The sequence below is a fragment of the Acomys russatus genome, chromosome 1 (assembly GCF_903995435.1).
Source record: "Acomys russatus chromosome 1, mAcoRus1.1, whole genome shotgun sequence".
NCBI classification, from domain to species: Eukaryota; Metazoa; Chordata; class Mammalia; order Rodentia; family Muridae; genus Acomys; species Acomys russatus.
In genome coordinates this window covers 122,156,442-122,176,668 of record NC_067137.1, presented here as the reverse complement: position 1 = coordinate 122,176,668, position 20,227 = coordinate 122,156,442, and the positions used below count along the sequence as shown (strand labels likewise).

The 20,227-nt window shown below is 50.6% G+C and overlaps 1 protein-coding gene across 1 annotated transcript in view; it reads right to left on the bottom strand.

The window, feature by feature from the left end:
* The window catches only part of LOC127195768 (receptor-type tyrosine-protein phosphatase N2-like), a 199,122-nt gene that overhangs the window by 166,918 nt on the left and 11,977 nt on the right, over positions 1-20,227 (bottom strand). The window contains exons 2-5 of the mRNA XM_051153367.1: positions 17,483-17,686; positions 15,971-16,011; positions 13,535-13,920; positions 3,480-3,566 (exon numbers count right to left, since the gene is read on the bottom strand). Coding sequence (XP_051009324.1) covers positions 3,480-3,566; positions 13,535-13,920; positions 15,971-16,011; positions 17,483-17,686 — 718 coding nt within the window. The remainder of the gene's footprint in view (positions 1-3,479; positions 3,567-13,534; positions 13,921-15,970; positions 16,012-17,482; positions 17,687-20,227) is intronic.

Below are 20,227 nucleotides of genomic sequence, written 5' to 3'. Positions count from 1 at the left end.
CAACTGGGGATACAGCCCCAGGGCTCTGCCTTTGCCAGGCAGGCTAAGTGATGGACTCACTCCTAGAAAGAAGGAACATGGGCTTTCTGAGCAGGAAGGAGGACTGGCTCATAAAATTCACAAAGAAGTCACCTGGGGAAGCTTGGGTCTTCTCCTCAGAAAGGATGGTTGAGCCATGCCTGTGTTGGGAGCAGGGAAGGTCTATGGTAAACAGGAAGGTGGGACAAGGTAAAGGAGCCTAGAAAGTGATTAGGAGGTAGAGCAGGGGCTGGGAGTAGAGCCTTGGCCATTGTTGTGTGGGTCCCAGTGCCTCCTCCCTGTGTCTGGACCAGGGATGGTGCCCTCCACCCAAAAGTTACCAGGGATATTAATTGCTATTTTCATTGCTGAAATAAAATACTTGACAAGAGATGATTTCATTATTCCGTTTCACAGCTTGGCAGGGATGGCATGGGAGAAGGAGTCCTCAACAGGAGTCATCCATAGCAGAAGGAGTCCATGGCAGAAGGAGTCCACAGCAGAAGGAGTCCACGGCAGGAGGAGTCCACATCAGAAGAAATCCATGGCAGAAGGTGTCCACAGCAGAAGGAGTCCACAGCAGGAGTCCATGGCAGAAGGTGTCCACGGCAAAAGGAGTCCACGGCAGAAGGCATCCACGGCAGAAGGAGCTCACAGCAGAAGCAGTCCATGGTAGAAGCAGTCCACAGCAGAAGGAGTCCACAGCAGATGATTGACTGCACCCGCAGCCGGAAATCAGGAGACAAATGCTGGTTCTCACCTCATTTTATCTCTTATAACTTTTTATCCACTATGAGTTTCAGGGACATGGGAAAGTGCTGTCAACATTCAGGGCTCATCTTCCCATCTCCATTAGACCTCTCTGAATACAGTGGCCGATGACAGGAAAAGACTCACTTCAGCTCCTGAGCCATTCTCAGAGACTGGCAGGGGAGCAACAGCACAAATAAGGCCCATCCAAGACAAGAGAGGAGGGAGGTCAGACACTGATGGGAAGAGGAAGATGCTGAGCTTTGGGTCGGGAAAAACTGATCCTCAGCCTGGACAGCCACATTAGGCTCTCTCCAAAGTAAAACCTCTTACCTTGCCTTAGTTCCCAAAAGTAGAACTACAGAGACTTGAAAATCAGCCCCTCTCCTGCCTCAGGACATCTGCACTGCAACTCAGCATGGCTCGGGAGGCCTGGCCTGCTGAGGAACAGTGTCTGCCACCTGCCTCACACTCATGGCCACCACATTCCTTCCTTGTGGCAGATGCTGACTCCTTAGGATCTTAAGATGTGCTTGAACCAGTGGGGAAGAGAGAGACGGATAGGAGTTGCAATAGGAGCGCTGTGAATGGGCAGTCTCTCGGGAAGTGCTTGTGTAACAGCCACAGAGCCCTGGTCCACACTTCCCTCTACCATCTGATCCTCCATGTGCCATCTCCCAGGCTCCATGTCCCACATGACAGCACCTCAGAGGCCTGTGTGCAACCTCTACCACAGCTCTGCTAGCCTGTTCCCTGTATCACCAGGCCAAGGGGGCAGCATACCTCTCCAGAACTCAAATTCCCCTGACACACACATACACTGGTTACACAACCAGGAAGGGCTTTGGTCAAGGAGAATGCCGAGTTTTGGTGAAGGCTCTGCACAGCACCAGAGGAAACTGTGTAGAGGGAGCTCTATGTGCTGGGGTGGAGGAGCAGCAGAGAATCCGTGAGCTGTGGTTTCTTTTTTCCTGATGATCTGCATGAGCTGCCTGAGTTACAGTTGCCTCCCACAGAGGTTGGCCTACCTGAGTTACAGTTGCCTCCCTCCTGTGCTCCAGTGACATCAGCTGTCCTTGCTATCTGCTGACCCAGTCTCTCCTACAATATGATCACTTTCAACCACAAAGCAACCGAGGCACATGTCTGTGCTCTTATCCTCCCTCAGCAGAAGGCCTGTGGCTGGATCTGATGAAAGCCCTCGGTTTGCGATCTGCCCTTGCCTCATGCCCATCTGGTTTAGAGTGAGGAGCGAGCGTGGTATCAGCACTGCTCTTTGAATCATCTGTCACACAGACATCAGCACAACCACTGAACAGCCACTGAGCTGGAAACACATCCAACATGTGCCTGGACCAAAGACGGTCAGTGGCTGAGAGGATACTGGGGAGCATGCCCCCCCAGGACAGGCCTCCCACTTCTCAGAAACACTAGAGTTGGATCCTCCTTGGTTCGGGGGGAAGTCTCTGGCTCCCATGAAGTTCTGAGCAGGGAGGAGACCTGGATATTTGCAAGATTATGATATTCACAAAGATTCAACCAGAAAAGCTCAGCTAAGCAGTTGGTTACAGCACCCATGTGGAGCACCTCCTCTGCCCCTGTGAGCATGCCAGGTCTGTCCTGGGTTCTCTGTCTCTTCTCATTTGGTTTGTGTGGTGGTACTCTCTTCCTTTATCTAGACTCACTGCCATTTCTATCCTGTCACCAATTATATGGGGCCCTTTGGTGGCTGTCTCCCTACACCTCTTTCTGCTGTGCTGTCCTCATCCTGAGTTTCTGAGCCAATGGTAGACGCTGCCTTCATGTTGATGAGTGAGTGCATGCATACCAATGCAATGAACACCCCAAAATACAGGGAGAATCTCTGTTTTGGTGTCTTTATGGAACTTTCTGGTACCAGGTTAGTTGGGGACCTCCTCATTACAATCTACAGTAAGTAGTCAGATCTGAGGCAAGGACAGGGTAGCTGCATGGCACACCTAGCACCTAGGACAAGGTTGGGCTAGAGTAGACACTATAATCCATTCCTTCAGGTAACAGCCTGAGAGAACTAGGGCCTGTGAGATACAGAGGCATGCCTGTCCACTACGCATGTGAGCAGGGTCCCAGGCCAGCGAGCAGGGTGTCAGCCCAACCTCTATTCAGCCTTTATACCTCATTTTACAAATCCTAGTCTCTCCCAATGGCATGCTTCCCTTGCAGCTAGCACCCTGCCCACTAATGGCACCAGCATAGCTGGGTATCATTCACACATGGCACCGTATCCAGCATCCACTCACTTCCCAAGGCATAGAAACCCACTGGCTTTCACAGTGTACAAGGATCTTGGCTGTGACTGAAAGTCCAGTGCACAGGCTCTCAAGAGAGCATCAGATCTTTGTCTATAGAGGCAGCAAGGCCAGTGTGGCATCTCTAAGGGCTCTTCCTCAGATCCTGGGACCTGTTCTAGCTCCTCAGAGTCAAAGTGACACCAGGGGCAGTAACCCCAGGAAGCTGGCCTCCACCACACTATCGCCGGAAGAGTATGCATCTTGTAATTAAATGCGGGTTTAAATAACTTCCCCAAAGCTCAGAGGAATTCTCCCTCCACTTCTGTTCTAAACAGCTATTCTGATATAATTAACAAGAACCCCAGGCTCACAGCCCACAATTATGAGCTTGACGCAATGCAAGGCAAGCCCAGGACAGCAAGCCTGGAGCCCGGTACTTACTTGACATCTGCAAAGAGGCTGGAAGGCACCTGGAGGATGTGGGCAACTTCATCCAGCAGCTGCTTCCCCTTCTCTGGACTTAGGGGGCTGGAGAAGAGGAAGAGAACCACCATTACTAAATCAGAACAGCAAGTCTCAAGGGAGACTCTCAGCCCTTGGCTGCCTTTCGTTAGCAAACTTGGTCATTCCTGGAGACTCGTTGCTACCCAACACGTGCCCTGACCCACCGCTCTGCTGTACTTCCTGCTTTGGGGTGGGGTTACTGAGCTCCAACAGTGTTCTGCTTGGAGGGGGTTAAAGAAGGTGCTGCTCCCTCCTGATGGGTGCTCTGCTTCTCCGACTGACCCCGTTGCTCTGGGATCTGCTGTTTCCCTATGCATCCCAGCTCTGGGGAGGGCTCTCAGCACTTGACCCATCCTGGGGCTGCTGCCACTGGATGCTTGCCTCATGCTGGGAGACAGACTGCTCCTTGACCCATGTCCTGCTTGGGGTAACTACCCCTCCATCTGCTACACAAGCACAAGCCTCTCTGAAGTGGATGTTGCTCCCAGACAGACATCTGATTCTCAAGGGTACAGGGATGCTCGTGTCTGAAACAGGCCATCTCCCAACAATGCACTCTCCCTGGGAATCTTCTTACAGATAAGCCCTAGCTGTCAGGAGAAGCTGCTCTCCTACTTGCACCCCACTCTTGAGCCATGGCTTCCCTACACACAAACACACACACACACACACATGCACACACACACACACATGCACACACACGTGCTTCTTTCTGTGTGGGGTGCTCTCTGATGCAAGCCCTGCCTAGGGGCCGCTGCTCTCCAACATGGCTGACTTTGGGACTTCTGCTCCAGGGATCAGGTGATTCCTCAGGCGTGATGAATCACCTGATTTTCCAGCAATCAGACAGACAATACGGTGCAAATGGAATTGTTAGGAAGTGTAATGGGCCTGTGATGCTGCCATGGACTCATCTCAGCCTTCAATAAAAAATATAATAAAGAGGTTAGGAAGAAATGGAGGAAGAAAGGAGATGGGGGAGAGCGAGCAGGGAGCAGAGGCCGAAAAATCATATTGCAGGGCGGCATTGAGTGCACAAAAGAAACATCTATTTTACAGACTCATTTCTGAAGTGAATTATGATGGCAAGGAAAGGGTATTTAAACCCCACACGCCAGTCACACTCGTGCAACATGAGCAGGCCTCAATGGCAGGTAGAGGTGAGTGCAATAAAGGTTGCCATTCCAGGAGTATGCTGGGCTGCAGGCTCCCCAGCAGGACAGCACAGGAAGAACATCTCGATTATGGAACAGAAGCAAAGACCCACAGGGCCTGGGAGTTCTCAGAACCAGCCCTGAGCCCCAGACTGTCTCACAGATCACAGTTGCCTCTGAAAAGTCTTAATTCATATTGGTAGGGGAGGAAAGGGGCTTTTGGCCAGAGGAGCCTCTGCTGCCTTTTCACCCAGGAGATACAGAAGGAGTGGGGTGGCCACCTCTGCCCCTAGGGCTCATGCTGTTATGCGGAGACACATAACAGAGACAGCAAGAAAGCAAGTACTATCACTACAAGTGTGATGGTGTCACCCTCCCCCCCCCAAATCTAGTCACCATCTTCAGTGTCCTAACCCCCATGCCATGTGACTATCTGGAAACAGAGCCCTCTGTTTAATTTGTTAAGCTGAGTCGCTGGTGCCCTGTGGGAAGGGAGAGCTGCACAGACACTGGGGAACTAAAACTAAGTGAAGACTTAGAAAGCTATTGTGGTCAAGGTCCACCTAAGACCACCACCAGCTGGCTGTCAGCCTGGGGTCAAATCCTCCCTCAGCCTAGGAGGAAAGCAGACCTGTCTGCCCCTTCACCTTGGACCTTCAGCACCATAAGAGGAGGAATGCTTGTCAGTCTGTGATATTCTCTTGTGGAGGCCTGAGGAAACTCGCATGCATATCAAGAGGAAGACTCGGGGAAATGTAGAGCTGGGCTCAGAAGAGATGGAGGAACTGTTTTGGGAGGAGTTAGATACGGCATCTTTCTGAGTGCCCTGGAGCACAGCCACGTGGCATCAGATAATGGGAAGTGCAGGAACAGAGGTCAGGTGACGAGGAAGGTAAGGCAGAGCATCGGGTGACAAACTTGAGTCTTCTAGGGTGAAGGAACACAGGTGAGATGGGTGTCGTGTGGGCTTCTTTAAGGACAAAGTGAAGCCCGGGCTGCAAGGGCCACACAGGTAATGATGATGACCAAGAGGTGACATGTGGGGTTTCCAGGATGTCAAGGCTCTGCTGAGCAGTCAGCTGGTTGACCAAGTCAGGAAGTGAGGAAGCCACAGGAAGGTCAAGCTGCGTGCTGAGTAGATAGTAACCGAGTCTGGAGACCTGTAGCCAGGTGGTCACTAAGGGGGAGAGCTGTGGCGCTCAGGTTCCTTAAACACTCCAGAGTTTAAGGGTGCAGCAGGAGGGAGAATCAAGCAGCCACAGAGACAGAGCTGGGAAGGAGGAAGCCAGATGTTAGCCTGTTCACAGAGATGAAGGCAGGAGTGGCTGTGGGGTCACTGATGAGTTGAGGTGAGGGGACCTACGGCATGGGAGGCTTGGCTGGAGGCTGCTCTATGCAGAGAGGAAGGGAGGACAGCAAAGAGATCAGGTGTTCTGTCTGATTAGAAGGGCCATACGTAAGCTGGGGATACTCTGCTTGCTGCCAGAACTGCTGTGTTGAGATGCAGAGGGGCAGGTTGGCATCTTTTGTGAGAGACAGGGACAGCATGTCTTCATGAAGGACATGCTGAAGCTGGCCAGCTGGCCACTAGCCAGGAATCAGTGCCCATGGAGCTCCCTGGATCCTTGGAAGTTCAGTAGTGAGGGGGGGGGACCTCAAGGCCACCATGGCATAGGTATAGATGAAAAAAGAAGTCAACGGGTGTAGTAGGTGATAACTCACTGGACCCAGAATCTGCAAACAGAAAACTATGAAAGCTGAGTGGACGCTGAAGGGTAGCAGCACAGTCCAAAATTCAATGACCAATATAAGGACCCAGGAAGAGCTGGCCATAGGCCACATCCTCTTCCATGTATGCCAGTGCATGATACCTCTCTTCATACAGCAATACATTTCCCAGGAGCCACACCCACCCTTCCTTACACACTAACACACTACACAGGTACATAAACACGCACCCTCCACACATCGTCCCATACACCAAGATACTTCTCAAGCATGTGCTATGGCAAGCCCTTTACAGTCCAGAAGACCCAAGTCCCGTAAATCTGACACTGAGCTTTCGCTGTTGGACTTTAGGCTCTCTTGGATTTGGATGCAACTCTGCCCTGATTCCTCCCTCCTCTAGTAAGAAGGGAAGTATCTAACTTATTCTTGATTTTACAGAAGTCTACAGTTGGAAGACTTTGAACTCCTGGGTGTTGAACTCCAGAAATGAATACCAAGCTGGCCATGCTCATGGGTTCCAGCTTCAAGAGGCAGTGCACCATTTACACAAACATGCACCTACCATCACGGACAGGAGACTCACGTGCACTTCTGTCATGCATGCCAAGAAGAGGCAGTGCCCTTAGACCACTAGGAGCCATGGCCATACTATCTATGCTGGGGCCTACAGGAAGTGCTGCCGTGGCCCCGACGCCCCCTCCTCAGTGATGCCTCACATCCAGTAGCCCAGCTCCTCCTTCTGTGCACAAGCATCTTGCCATCTCTATCTGTCTTAGTTAGATTTCTGTTGTTGTTATAAAACACCAAGATCAAGAGCAACCTGGGGAGTAAGGGTTTTTATTTTGTTCACGCTTCCAAGTAACAGTCTTCCTGTTAAGGTCAGGGTAGGTGCTCACACAGGGCAGGAGCTTGGAGGCAGGAGGAATGCTGTTTACTGATGTGTCCTCATAGCACGCAGGACAAACAACCCTGGGTGGCCCCACCCACAGCGACCTGGGCCCTCCCACATCAATTATCTAGCAAGAAAATGCAGCACAGTCCTTCCCACAGGCCAGCCTGGCCAGGAAGTTTCTCAGTTGAGGTTCCTGCTTCCCAAACCACTCTACTTTGTGTCAGGTTGACACGAAGCTAGCTATCCCAATCAACCCCTTGTCAACTTGACATGTTAAACACACCAGTGCTAAGGCACACTTTCCTTTCTTGTCATTCTCAGGATCTCACGTTAACGTCAATATCACAAAATAAACTTCCCAACATTTAAAGGCCCCGTGGTTTTAAAAAACTCAAACACTCAAAAGTCCAAAACCTCTCTAGAATAACATTTCCTTAAAATAGTCAAAGATTCTTTAAAAGTTCAAAGTCTTTCAACTGTAGGCTCCCTGAAACCCATAACAAGTTAAGACACTTTCCTTCTTATTTCAGTCAGGGCACAGTTTCATCCAAATCCGAGCGAACCCAAAGTCCAACAGTGAAAGCTCAATGTCAAATTTATAGAACTCAGGCCTTCTAGGCTACAAGGGGCTTGCCCCAGTGCAGGCAGCTTGTCTCCTGGGCTCACACTTGCTTCACCACACAGCAGCTGCCCTCGGTGGCCATCATACGCTACTGGAATCCCCAGAATGCTTAGGGTCTTTGCATCTGGGCTACATCTCCACCAGTAGCCTCTCTGAGGGTCTCTTCAGGGATTCTGGCCCTTGTGACATGCCAAGCCTCAACCTCTCTCCAAGGCTACTTCAATCCAGGGCCTTCTGCTGCAACTGAAGCTGTGCCTTCACCAGTGGCCTCTCTCAGCCTCTCATTAATGGCTCCAACCCTGCTACACAAGCGTCAATGCCCAGTTGTTCTCCTTGGCTCCTTCGTGCCTTCAAAGTGAGTACCACTTGGATGGCTCCTACACTATCAGTCTCTGCTGCCAGCCTGAGATATATATAGCCTTGGCTCCCTCTAGACCACAGTTTCTGTATGCAGACTCTGAGGAACACCCCACCCAAGAACATTTCATCTCAGGGATGCTGGTATCTTCTTAATCACAGCTGATTCTTTAGTCCCAGCAGACCAGTATCGATTATCACAGAAAATCAATGGTTTCACTTTAGTGGTCTAGTCTCTTGTCAATTACAGCTTTTTTTCAGATCCAGTTAGCAAGAACCACAAATGCTTAGATATCACACAGTGGCTCTGATAGAGTCTTTGCTCCCCTCTGAAACGTCATAATCCAGGATTCCATTGTATGCATCTCTTTTAGCATTTCTATTTTCCAAGTCTCCATAGAACAGCCCATTAAACTATGCATACTCAATGGCTTTTCCCAGCTCAATGTTCTAAAGTCCTTCCACCATCCTCTCCAAAAGATCATGGTCAGGTCTGTCACAGCAACACCCCACTCCTGGTACCAATTTCTATCTTAGTTGCGGTTTCCATTGCTATGAAAATACACCATGACCAGAAGAAACTTGGGGAGGAAAGGGTTTATTTCCCTTATATGTCTAGATGCCAGTCCATCACTAGAGAAAGACAGGACAGAAACCTGGAGGCAGGAGCTGATGCAGCGACCAAGGAGGACAGTGGCTTGATTTCTTATAACACACAGACTACCAGGCCAGGGATGATACCAGTCCCAGTGAGCTGGGCTTTCACACATCAATCATTAATTAAGAAAATGGACGGCAACAGGCCAACCTTTTGCACAAGTTTTCTCAATTAGGGTTCCTGCTTCCAAAATGACTCTAGCTTGTGTCAACTTGACATAAAACTAGTTCACACACTCTACCTGGCCCACCTCCTCCGGTCCTCTTTGCCTGTAATGGCCACCCATCACTTATCTACTGATCACAGCTCCCCGGCCCTGCCATCTCTCACTTACCTAAAACTCAGCCTGCACATTGATGGAACCCCTTGGATGGTCACTGCTAGGCTCTCACAAGTCTGTATGTCAGCTCAGACCTTAAGCTTGTAGAAAGTAAGGGACATTTATTTTTTAAATTTTAGCTTAAAAGTTCCATGGTGACTTGATTTGACTTTACAGTTTCTGTTGGACCTACTTACACTAATTTCATTTATAGATTGATTTACACCAAAGAATGAGAGGGCGAAGTGAAGACTGGTTTCGTCGTGGCCCCAGCCATATACCTTATGACTTTCTCAACCATATAAAGGAAAATTGGTCCTTATTATTCACAGCAAAGCTAGTTAGCAGTGCCCCGAAGATGGTGGTCACTGAACCAAATCCCTTTCTAAGTCCTTTGTCTCCACAGTCAGACGCCCCCAATCACACTAACCACAAGGCAGAACAAGCTGCCCCTTTCCTGCCTTCCCATCACTGTCAGAGCTGCAGGCAAGGCGTGTTCCATTCAACACCCGTGTGCAGATTGTGCTCCAACGAGCACGCAGTTATCTCTGCTGTATTTTAAAACACATAGCCATCATCTGCCATTTCATGGTCAGAACTTCCTTAGGAAGCTGCTGGAGTTAATCTGGAAAATCAATGGGAGGATTCAGCAGAGCAATTCAGACTGTCCATGTGTGGCAGCTGTCACCCTGCTCACCTGGCAGGCATTGGCACCTGCTGTCCACTGGGCTTACAGATGGGAGAACCTTGAGTATCCCTCCCCCACCAACACAGACACAGAGACACACACATATACACACACACACACACACAGAAAGACACACACACAGACACAGACACACACACATATACAGACATACACACAGACACACACAAAGACACAGACACACACACAGACAGACACACACACATATACAGACATACACACAGACACACACAAAGACACAGACACACACACAGACAGACACACACACATATACAGACACACACACAGAAAGACACACGCACAGACACACACACATACAGACACATACACACACACATACTCATGATGAGCTAGGTCAGGGTTTCAGAGATAAAGATGAGGTCTAATTCTAACGTGTTTCAGGTTTGAAGGTGAGCAGCATGCTTTGAAATATTTTAATGCTACTGTTTAACCATTCGAAGAAAGACCGCTTCCTGGTGTCCACCAAATGAGCAAAGCAGGAAGAGTCCAGAGTGTTAATAACCATGATTCCACAGGGAATCCCTCCCCAGTGGCACTGCGTGCACTGAGCACAGCTCATGGACTCCATCACCTGTAACACAGAGTGTGGACTATCATGTAAATCCCACAAGTCAGCATTGAACATAAAGTCACTCACCAAGGAAACATGTGGACTCACATATAAACACAGCTCATAGGCTCCCACAGAGCCTCACAACACTGCAAATAAGACTCTGCATAACAGCACAAACAAGAATGGCTGCTACCAGCGGGGCTACAGAGTGACGCTGCTAAAATAGAGAACAGCGGGCACTTGCTGCTCTTGCTGAGGACCAGGGTCCAGTTCCCAGAGCCCATCTTATGGCTCACAACCACCTTAATTCTGGTTCCAGGTAATCTCATGCTCTCTTCTGACCCCTAGGGGCACCAGGTGCTCACACGGTGTACTTACTACATGTAGGCAAAACATTCATGCACTCATAAATTTTTTTTAAAAACAGAGAATGACAAAGGTAATTTCAGGTTGGAAATGTTAGGAGCAGCAGAAAATTCTGGAAGCAGCCATTCAGGAAGCTGCAGGGAGCCAACATTACAAGAAGGAGTTGGAAAAACAGGGGTAGCCATGGCCGCTGCTTTCTGTGTCAGCACTTGCATTTTCTCACATGTTACTGTCTCCTACTTCCTGTCTAGGTAAAGTTGTGTGGAGGACATCAACCACCAGACATCACGTCTGTCAGCCAGCATAGCCCTTCACACACCCAACGCATCACTCCCTCACGCACCCACTGCCTCACACACCTACTGCCTCACACACCCACTGCCTCACACACCCACTGCCTCACACACCCACTGCCTCACACTCCCACTGCCTCACACACCCACTGCCTCACACACCCACTGCCTCACACACCCACTGCCTCACACACCCACTGCCTCACACACCCACTGCCTCACACTCCCACTGCCTCACACTCCCACTGCCTCACACTCCCACTGCCTCACACACCCACTCCCTCACGCACCCACTGCCTCACACACCCACTGCCTCACACACCCACTCCCTCACACACCCACTGCCTCACACTCCCACTGCCTCACACACCCACTGCCTCACACTCCCACTGCCTCACACACCCACTGCCTCACACACCCACTGCATCACACACCCACTGCCTCACACACCCACTGCCTCACACACCCACTGCCTCACACACCCACTGCCTCACACACCCACTGCCTCACACACCCACTGCATCCCTCATTGCCTCACACATCCCCTGCTCTGGCTTCTCTCTCCTCTTCAGCATGTTCTTACTCCCAGGGGAACACCATTGCAGGTGGCCCTGACTTTCCTTCTACCCCTAGTAAAACTCTCAGGGATGATGGCGTCTCAGCATGGAACACAGAACACATCCAAGCATCAGCAGCCGAGCTGAGTGTGGGGCAGGGAGGTGCCGCTGATCTTGTCCTACTGCAGTGAGTCCAAAGCAGCCTGAAAAAGGGGCATTGACTTTGGAGCTGTGCACAGACACAGGAGAAGAAAGAGCTCTGGTGGGGTTGGCTTAGAGAAGCAGAGCTCACATGGTCCCTTGGGAAGCCCCGCTGTGCCACTTTATAGACACTGGGCTGAGTCCTTGTCTTTGAACATCTGGACGGGAAACACTGCTGATCTGGTCCTGCTCACAGGGCGTGACCTCTGGGCTTCAGACACAGAACGTGGCCAGATTAGTCCCAGGTAAGTAAGTGTGGATGACATAAGCCTTTTTGGGAGGGAGCTTCCCTCAGTGTCCCCACTAGGAGAACTTCCTCCAGTCAGCACGCACTCTCTGGCTACTTATTGCCTCACAGCAGTGGGATGAAGCAGGGCAGGTATTTGCCCCCAGGTCATGAGGGTGCTGCCTGATAAAGCCTGGCCAGAGCCCATTGTTGAAGCAGCCGGTAAGAGTAGGGCGCCCTCCAGGCCCAGGTGAAGTGAGAGCCTTGTGATGCTGGCAGCATGCTCCCAGAACTGCCTTGGGAAGTGGGGATTTTCTTCTGCCTGCTCCTGCTATTTCCATGGCTGCATGTCACCATCCAGGCTGCTGGGGCTACTCTGTTTCCTGGGCCCATGTGTCCCCTTTCATCTTCCCACATGGGGCACACAAGCTGGTGTCAGACTGAGCAACACTGAGGACGCTGATGTCCTGAAGTAATGATACACACTTACACACTGTGCACAGTACACAGGGTAGAGTACACGTGTAACATGCGGCTCCACACTACACACACAGACACAGCACACATATGCCATAAGATGCACATCATATGATATCCTACTTAATATATTCAATCACACAACATACTATGCATACACGTAACATGAGACATACACTAGCATAGAACATATGCATAACACCTGAGGCACCACACAACACACACATCCTACACCAAAAAACATATGGAAGTCAACACCTATATATCAGGTGCTTGAGTTTGTGAGTGATAAGTTGTTGAATAGTTCACATGGTGAGTGACCTGTGAGTGTTCCCGATGTGTAGAACTGGGCTGACCACTGCTGACTCCCTGGTACTGGTGTTTGAGCTCTTTCTCTTGTTAAATTCAGATCAAGATGAAAGCACAGACTGTGTCCTATAGCCATGAGGAATATATTCCCTCTAATTGGTCTACTTGGACTATTTGTTGGAAAATAGGTAAAGCTTTTGGAGTTTCAGCAGGCAAGGAGCCAGCAGAGAGTTAAGCTTTGAGGACATCATGCCTTGCTCTGCTCTTGCTGTCAATTTGTCCCCGGATGTGGGCACTCCCTGGCGAGAACAACCTGGGCCTGACCTTGCTACCCTACCTATGGCTGTCCTCTGCAGGTGCTTCTGGCCAGCAGGAAGACCCTACCTGCAGGGTACAGGGCAACCTAGAGGAGCGGGCAGGGATTTCATGGCTTGGTATGTTTGCTGGCCCTGAAGCTGATGGCCTGAAGGGCACTCCCAGCACTGCAGCCTTCTGCACTGCACCCCGCAGGGTCTCGGGGTGCCAGAGGATGGAAGCCAGAGCCTGCACTCACTTGTTACCCGTAAGGATGTATCCCTGCTGCTCTTCCTCGGAAGGCTGGGCTTCCAGCTGCAGGTCTTCCTGAGGAGGTCCCCGTGCTGCAGAGTCCTGGTTCTGTTCATCCTCCCACACCTCTGGGGCTCGGTTCTGGAATCGGTCCTCGAGTCTCAGGGGCTGGGGCTCTGAGTTCTGCTTCCTTTCCAACAGGTCTTTGGAGTAAGTCCGGCTCCTCACATGCTCCACCCCGGCAGTCTCCTCTTCTGAAGACAAGACCTCCTCGGGCTGCTCTGACTTCTTTGTCTCGGCTCTGGAGGACTCTTCCAGAAGGGGAGCGTCAGGTGATAGAGGAGACCCGCGGTCCCTCAGGAGGTCCCCAAGCTGGACACTCAGACGGTTCACCTAACAAGGAAGAGACACGCATGAGATGATGTCTGAGAAGAGAGGCTGTCAATACATTCTTCAGAAGTAAAGTCACATGGTGGGGTGACAACAGGCCACTCTGTAGGGGACAGTGCAAGAGGGGAAGGCAATGTCTGTGTGCAGAACCACATCTAGAGGGGACACCAGGCAGGGGGTCAGAGTCACTTCACGGTGCTCTCTCCACCCCTCTCATACATCATCCTGAAGAATCCAGTTTTGTACTTGATGTACACCTTTAGCATGTGCAGTTTTAAAAAACTATCCATGTGATTTTAAGACCCCTCTAAGAGCACTGAACACATACCAACTATCACAAAGATTACTCATCTCTATCGGCATTCATAGATGGCATAGGGGATGCTGTGTACATGTGAATTCAGCCTTTATATAAACTCCGGGAGTGTGCAACCCTCAGTATCCCCCATTACAGATGAGGAAACACAGGTAGAAGCTAGCCTTGGACTGAGTTGATTGTGAGGATATGTACTTGTGTTCTTGTGGCATTCTGGTCCTGGAAAAGATGGCGTTTCCTAACCTGACCCCTTGGGCATGCAGTGGCACCTGCCAGGAAGGTGCTATGGCTGCCCTTTGCTCCACACAAACCTCATTTCATCACTTCCCAGACTGCACTCTGTGTACTCAGCCTTACAGAAGCTACACATCACATGACTGCAGAACTGGAGATCAGAGATCCCATGTCAAGGGTGTTGTTTCCTGAGGACAAGGCTTCCACAAGTGTGACTCATGGTGTGTGCCTAATAAAGGTCTCAGTCATTTCAATGGAGAGGGTTTAATCAGGAAATTATATTTCTGATTTCACACTAGACAGGAAGCGCGGATTTGATTTCTTCTACAACCTACTTCACCAAATACATATATTTAAGAAATAACTGTGAGGGAGAGCGTTCCCTCTTGGCTAGAATACAACAGTTTGATAGAGACATTTACTCCTATGTAATACAGGCCGTTAGCCAGCCACTAGGGGCTTTTGAAGGCATGGGGTAAGGGGATAATGGTCTCTCAGACAGAGTTGCATATGAGGAAAAGGTGGCTCTAAACAAAAAGAGCTCAGAGAGTCCAATTCTCCAAGCAATGAAGAACAAGTCGACACAATACATGGGACAGGGAGGAGTCAGCACTCAGCAAGGGCAGGGTGAGGCCACGGTAAGGGCAGGAGGGCAAGAGTGGAGTGGTGGTCTCACCAAGTCCAAGTCCAGGACCAGACGACCTCTGGTCTGAATTCTGAGACCACAACCTTGAGAACCGTGGGCCCTGGGTGGCATCCATTGCACTCCCCAAATCCAGAAACTGTGTCCTGACCCACTTTCCCCATCAGCACTCAGAGGGAAGTCTCACTGTGGCTGTGATTTCAGTTTGCTGGTGTTTCCTGCTGGCGTCCACTAGGCACCAATCCACAAGCAAGCAAGATCCCATAAGCAGTTTTATAGAACCTCTGCTTCCTTAAGACTTACACTAGAGACCATACATACTCAAGAAAGAACCCCTCAAATCCAAGGAAGCTATTGGGTATCTCTGACACATGGGACATAGGTGCTGCCTGGCTAAGCCCTTTCACAGGGCCGTCCTAGACCAGCTAGCTCTGTGATGGAGTGCCCTTCACCTGTGTGGCTGTACAAGGCATTGGGCAGGGAGCTGTGACAGCACCAGGTGCTCAGAGGCCCATGGTTCCCAGCCAGGGAGCCTCAGAGGCAGTATGTAGGACTCGGCAGGCCTGTCAAATGAACCTGTGGTGTTCTTATCAGAGAGACTCTGAGAATATTAATTCCCCATTTTGAATTTGCCATATTTGCATGTCTCTATATAATGGCTAATTATTAATTTATAACCTGAAAATGGATGGCATTCTGTACCTAGGTCTATACGATTGTGTGCACACTCTTTAGTTTTCTCAATTTGAAGACTATGAGGATTTTCCCCCATATTCTTCCAGCAGCTAGGAAACTACATTTTATAAGTAGAAAGGTGATTGATAATAGCATGATCATAGGTCACTATGGTGTCATCTTACCTCCTCGTACACTGGGTCATCCACCTCTGACAGTCTGTGATCTGTAAAAGGCACAAACATGTTATCCAAGTCCCTGAAGATGTCCACTCAGGCATGCCAGTGCACCACAAGATGACCATGACAGAATATGGTCCTCGTGTGCATATGAGGTGGAACACCATGACCACATTTCTACCACAGAGTAACCCTATAAAGAGCAGGACAGAGGAGGGGCTTGCTCAGCAGACTTCAACACAGAGCTGTTCATGGATAACTCTCTCAGCTTCACAGATACCCCTCCCTTCATAGCACCCTCAGTTTGCCACAGCATGAAGGACCCCATGCCTCACTCCAGCTAACAGTTATAAAAACACACGTGTCTACCAAACTGCTTCATTTTGAACATGGTGTAGGCTATTACTCTGGCCAAAGGGATGCTGTCCCAGCTTTCTTTCTATTGCTGTGAAAAAAACAGCATGGCTAAAGGCAACATGGGAAAGAGTTTATTTTAGCTCACAGTTTATAGTCCATCCCTGAGGAAGTCGGGACAGGAAGTAAAGCAAGCATCACACAGGAACATCATAACGTGCTTGGCTGGCTTTTCACACAACCCCAAAACACCTTTCACAGGGTGGCACCACCTACAGTAGGCTGTGCCCCTCCACTTCAATTACTAATCAAGAAAACACCCACCAGACTTTTCTACAGACCAATCTGATGGAGGCATTTGCTCAGCTGAGGTTCTCTCTTTCCGGATGACTCCAGCTTGTGTCAAGTTGTGGGGGGAGGGAGCTAACCAGACAGATGCCCAAGGGTGTGTAGCTCGGGGCTCATCCCTCAGTGCACAGGGGACTCTAGCTCTTCCTACATGTGGTTACCCCTTTGACACTGGTGACTTGCCTCTGTTCTGGTCAACAGAGGGGAGCTCTGCCCCTCACATGTGGATCTCAACAGAGTTTTGTATGTCTCCCATGTTCAGAGCTCAGAGTCTCAGAGGCCAGCCGGCCTCAGGCAGCCACTCCAGGTAAGACAGGGCATGGTGCTGCCTGCTGCTCACAGTAGCCCAAGACATAGGCACAGATAGTTGAATGAGCGCTTTTCAGTTTATTGTTCAAATATTTGACAGTGCATACTGGCATGACACAAAGACACTCTCCATCACTCCTAGGCTTTCCTAATTCTGAACCTCAGCACGCAGGAATCAAACCTCCTCCCTGAGAGCAATTTGCCATTCAACGTAATTGCTCTGGTAAGCTTAGTCTGTTAAGAAAGCTTTTAGAGGCAAAAGTTCAAGCAGATAAAAATCTTTAATACAAACCATCTCTCCATCAGAAAGAATGCACTTATGGCCCGGTCGGGTGGGTGGGACTCTCCCCTCTCCATGGCTCCCTTCTCTTTCTCTGGCCCTCCTGCCTCCCTACATTCCCTCACCCTTCCTCCCTTCTGCGTGGCATGGTCTCTCTCCTTCCCCAGAGTGCTCCCTCCTCCCTGTGACCACCCAGCTGCAAAGGACTAATAGGAGTATGAGGTCACCTTGAAGCTTCGCTGCTGTGGCGTCTGCCTGCTCTCTCGGCTGTCCCTCAGCCCCTCTCCCACGGCTATCCTGGCTTCCCTCTGCAGGATCGCTTTGTATGGCTCCAGCAATTGAGTCTGCCATCTCTTCCCACTTCAGGGGGCCCAGGCGGTCCACTTCAGCCTGCTGCCGCAGGTCCTTCAGGAGACTCCGCAGGAGTGTGTCTAGGGTCACAAAGTCAGAGCTGATGAGCCGGACAGCAGAAAAAGCAAGCTGGCTTTGGGAGGAACTTTTCTGTTTTTAGCTGGACATAGAACCACAGAGAAGGAAGGACTCACTGACCGCCCAGGGAAAGAGAGGAGGAGGTCTTACCAGCAAGCACAGGCTCAGCTGGGGAAGAGCTTGCGCCTCATCAGCAAGCTTTCAGGCAATCAGCAAACAGTAATAAGCCATGCCTGTCTCTCCTAGAACAGAGAGCGATTACAGGGCAAAGGGAGGCTTGGGTGCACACTCCCCTGCCTGACTCCACCCAACCCACTCAGATGCTGCCAATGTGGGCATCTGTCATACTTCTTGGGGTTTGTGGAGCAAAGTGTCAGCCGAGCAGTCTGACAGACGATGTGTCTGTCCCGTGTGTCCTGCACAGACACAGAGCATGGTGGTCCCTGTGCTGAGTGCAAAGCAGGCTCAGACGCAGCATCCCTACACAGCCAGCCAACTAAATCTTTGCTGGCAATGAGTACACAGACAGGAGCTCAGGAATAGTCACTGCCTGGGGCCTAGAACTTTCTTCTAGGCCAGGGCCCCTGGGGAAGGAGACATGGGATATACACCACTGTTAAAGTCCCCACAGGGATAGTTGTAGCCATCATCTATGCAGGGCAGTCACAAGGGCGGGGTGGGGAGGGGGAGCTATCAAGTGTAAGACAGGAAAATGATGTTTTTTAAAAGACCCTTTACATACTAGCCATATTCAGCACACTTCTATATTCCCTAGCACTCCAAATACTCCCTGACTGTGGGAAAAGCACAAGGCCCCACCGTGATGAGGCAGGTGCAAGGGGTTTACGGAAGGGGCACGGTTTACTCCAGCACAGACCTGGACTCTGGGTCCATCTTGTGTATCTGCTTCGGACTATTTTATTCAACTAACAGTGGCTGTGTATGGGAATGAACCACACAAACCTGGTCTCAGGCCCAGCGCATGCTGCACTCTGTCTCTCTCTGTCTCTCTGTCTCTCTGTCTCTCTGTCTCTCTGTCTCTCTCTCTCTCTCTGTGTTTCTCTGTGTCTCTCTGTGTCTCTCTCTGTGTCTGTCTCTCTTTGCCTCTGTCTCTCTCTGTCTCTGTCTCTCTCTCTCTCCCCCTCTTTTCCCCCTTCCCTCTCTCTTTCTCCCACCCTCCCTTCCCCCCTGCTTTGATGCAATACCCCACTAGTCTTGGTTCCCCTGTTGTAAATCTGCAGGTGTCAGACACCCTCCATTGCAGACAGACGTGGGCAGGGAAACCAATGTCCCCTTCGCATCTGCCCAGTTTTGTTTCTGAACAACTCCTGGACATCAGTGTGAGGTTGAGGGCAAGGAAATGCCCTCAAGCTCAGATGTCTGGAGTCATAGGTAGTGACTGGAGTTTAAGGGTCGAGAATACAAAGAGTCTACGGTGGGGCCCTTGAAGTCTACACACAAGTACACCGTGGATAGGCATGCAGGGATCATGCCACATGAAAGGAGAAGTGCACGAGGCCAGGAAGAGACAGGATGTGTGTGTGTGGACGTCTGGGACTCCCTGCTGCCACTATCTCACAGAGCCCCATCAACAGGACACTAAAGACCCACAAGGCCACATCTTCAAGGAAGGGACACCGAAAGAGAGCAAAAGTTACACAATTAAAACATCACAGTACACAGAACCCCAGCCTCCTGAAAGGCAGGGTTGGGCAGGCCACACTGCAGTTACAGCACAGGATGAAGAAGTGTCCACAAAGTGGAGAGTGTCACTGCAGCTCATCACCCCTCCCTCTACCCCTCCAAATCCAATCCTCCAGACTCACACCCAGCTCAGCCGCAGAACACTGTGCAGAGCCCTTCCATCCCAACCCCATCCCCAGTGACCAATCCGACCACACAGATCTCTGCCTCCTAACTGTCCTCCCCCACCCACTTGTTGCTTTATCATAGCCCCCAACTCCAGCAGGCACGGCCTAGGAAGCCTCAGGCCACTCTGAGCAGGGAAACAGGTAGGCTAACTGCAGATCTTTCCCTCTGCTCTCCATTCCTCCAAGTGCAAATCCACAAGTCTCTTCCCCAGCTCAGTCAGACCACCTGCTGTGGCCTCTCCTCACTATCTGCCCGTACTCCCAAGACACTTAGCAGATGCTGGTAGCACACCCTTCTCTCCTTCCTCTTGTGGATCCCATCACCGCCCCCCCCCCCCAAGCCCATCTTCACTCCCAAGCATCAGCTTCCAATACCCAGCAGCACAGTGGCCACACATAACAGGACCCCAGAAGAATTTCCTATTAGGCAACACACCGCCTCCTAAGACACTCTCCTAAGACCCAGAGAAAGAAACAGAAACCAAGAAAGGAAATAACCACCATGACAAGATCAGGCCAGATATCAGCACCTAGGACTGCAGTCTTCCCAATCCCAGATGCCCAGACGCCAGCATAAAAATACTTTCACACGAACTCTGGTGTCTCATATTTGATCATGTCCCCTGGAAGGGGAGACCTGGTGGCACTCAGAGGAAGGATAGCAGACTCCCA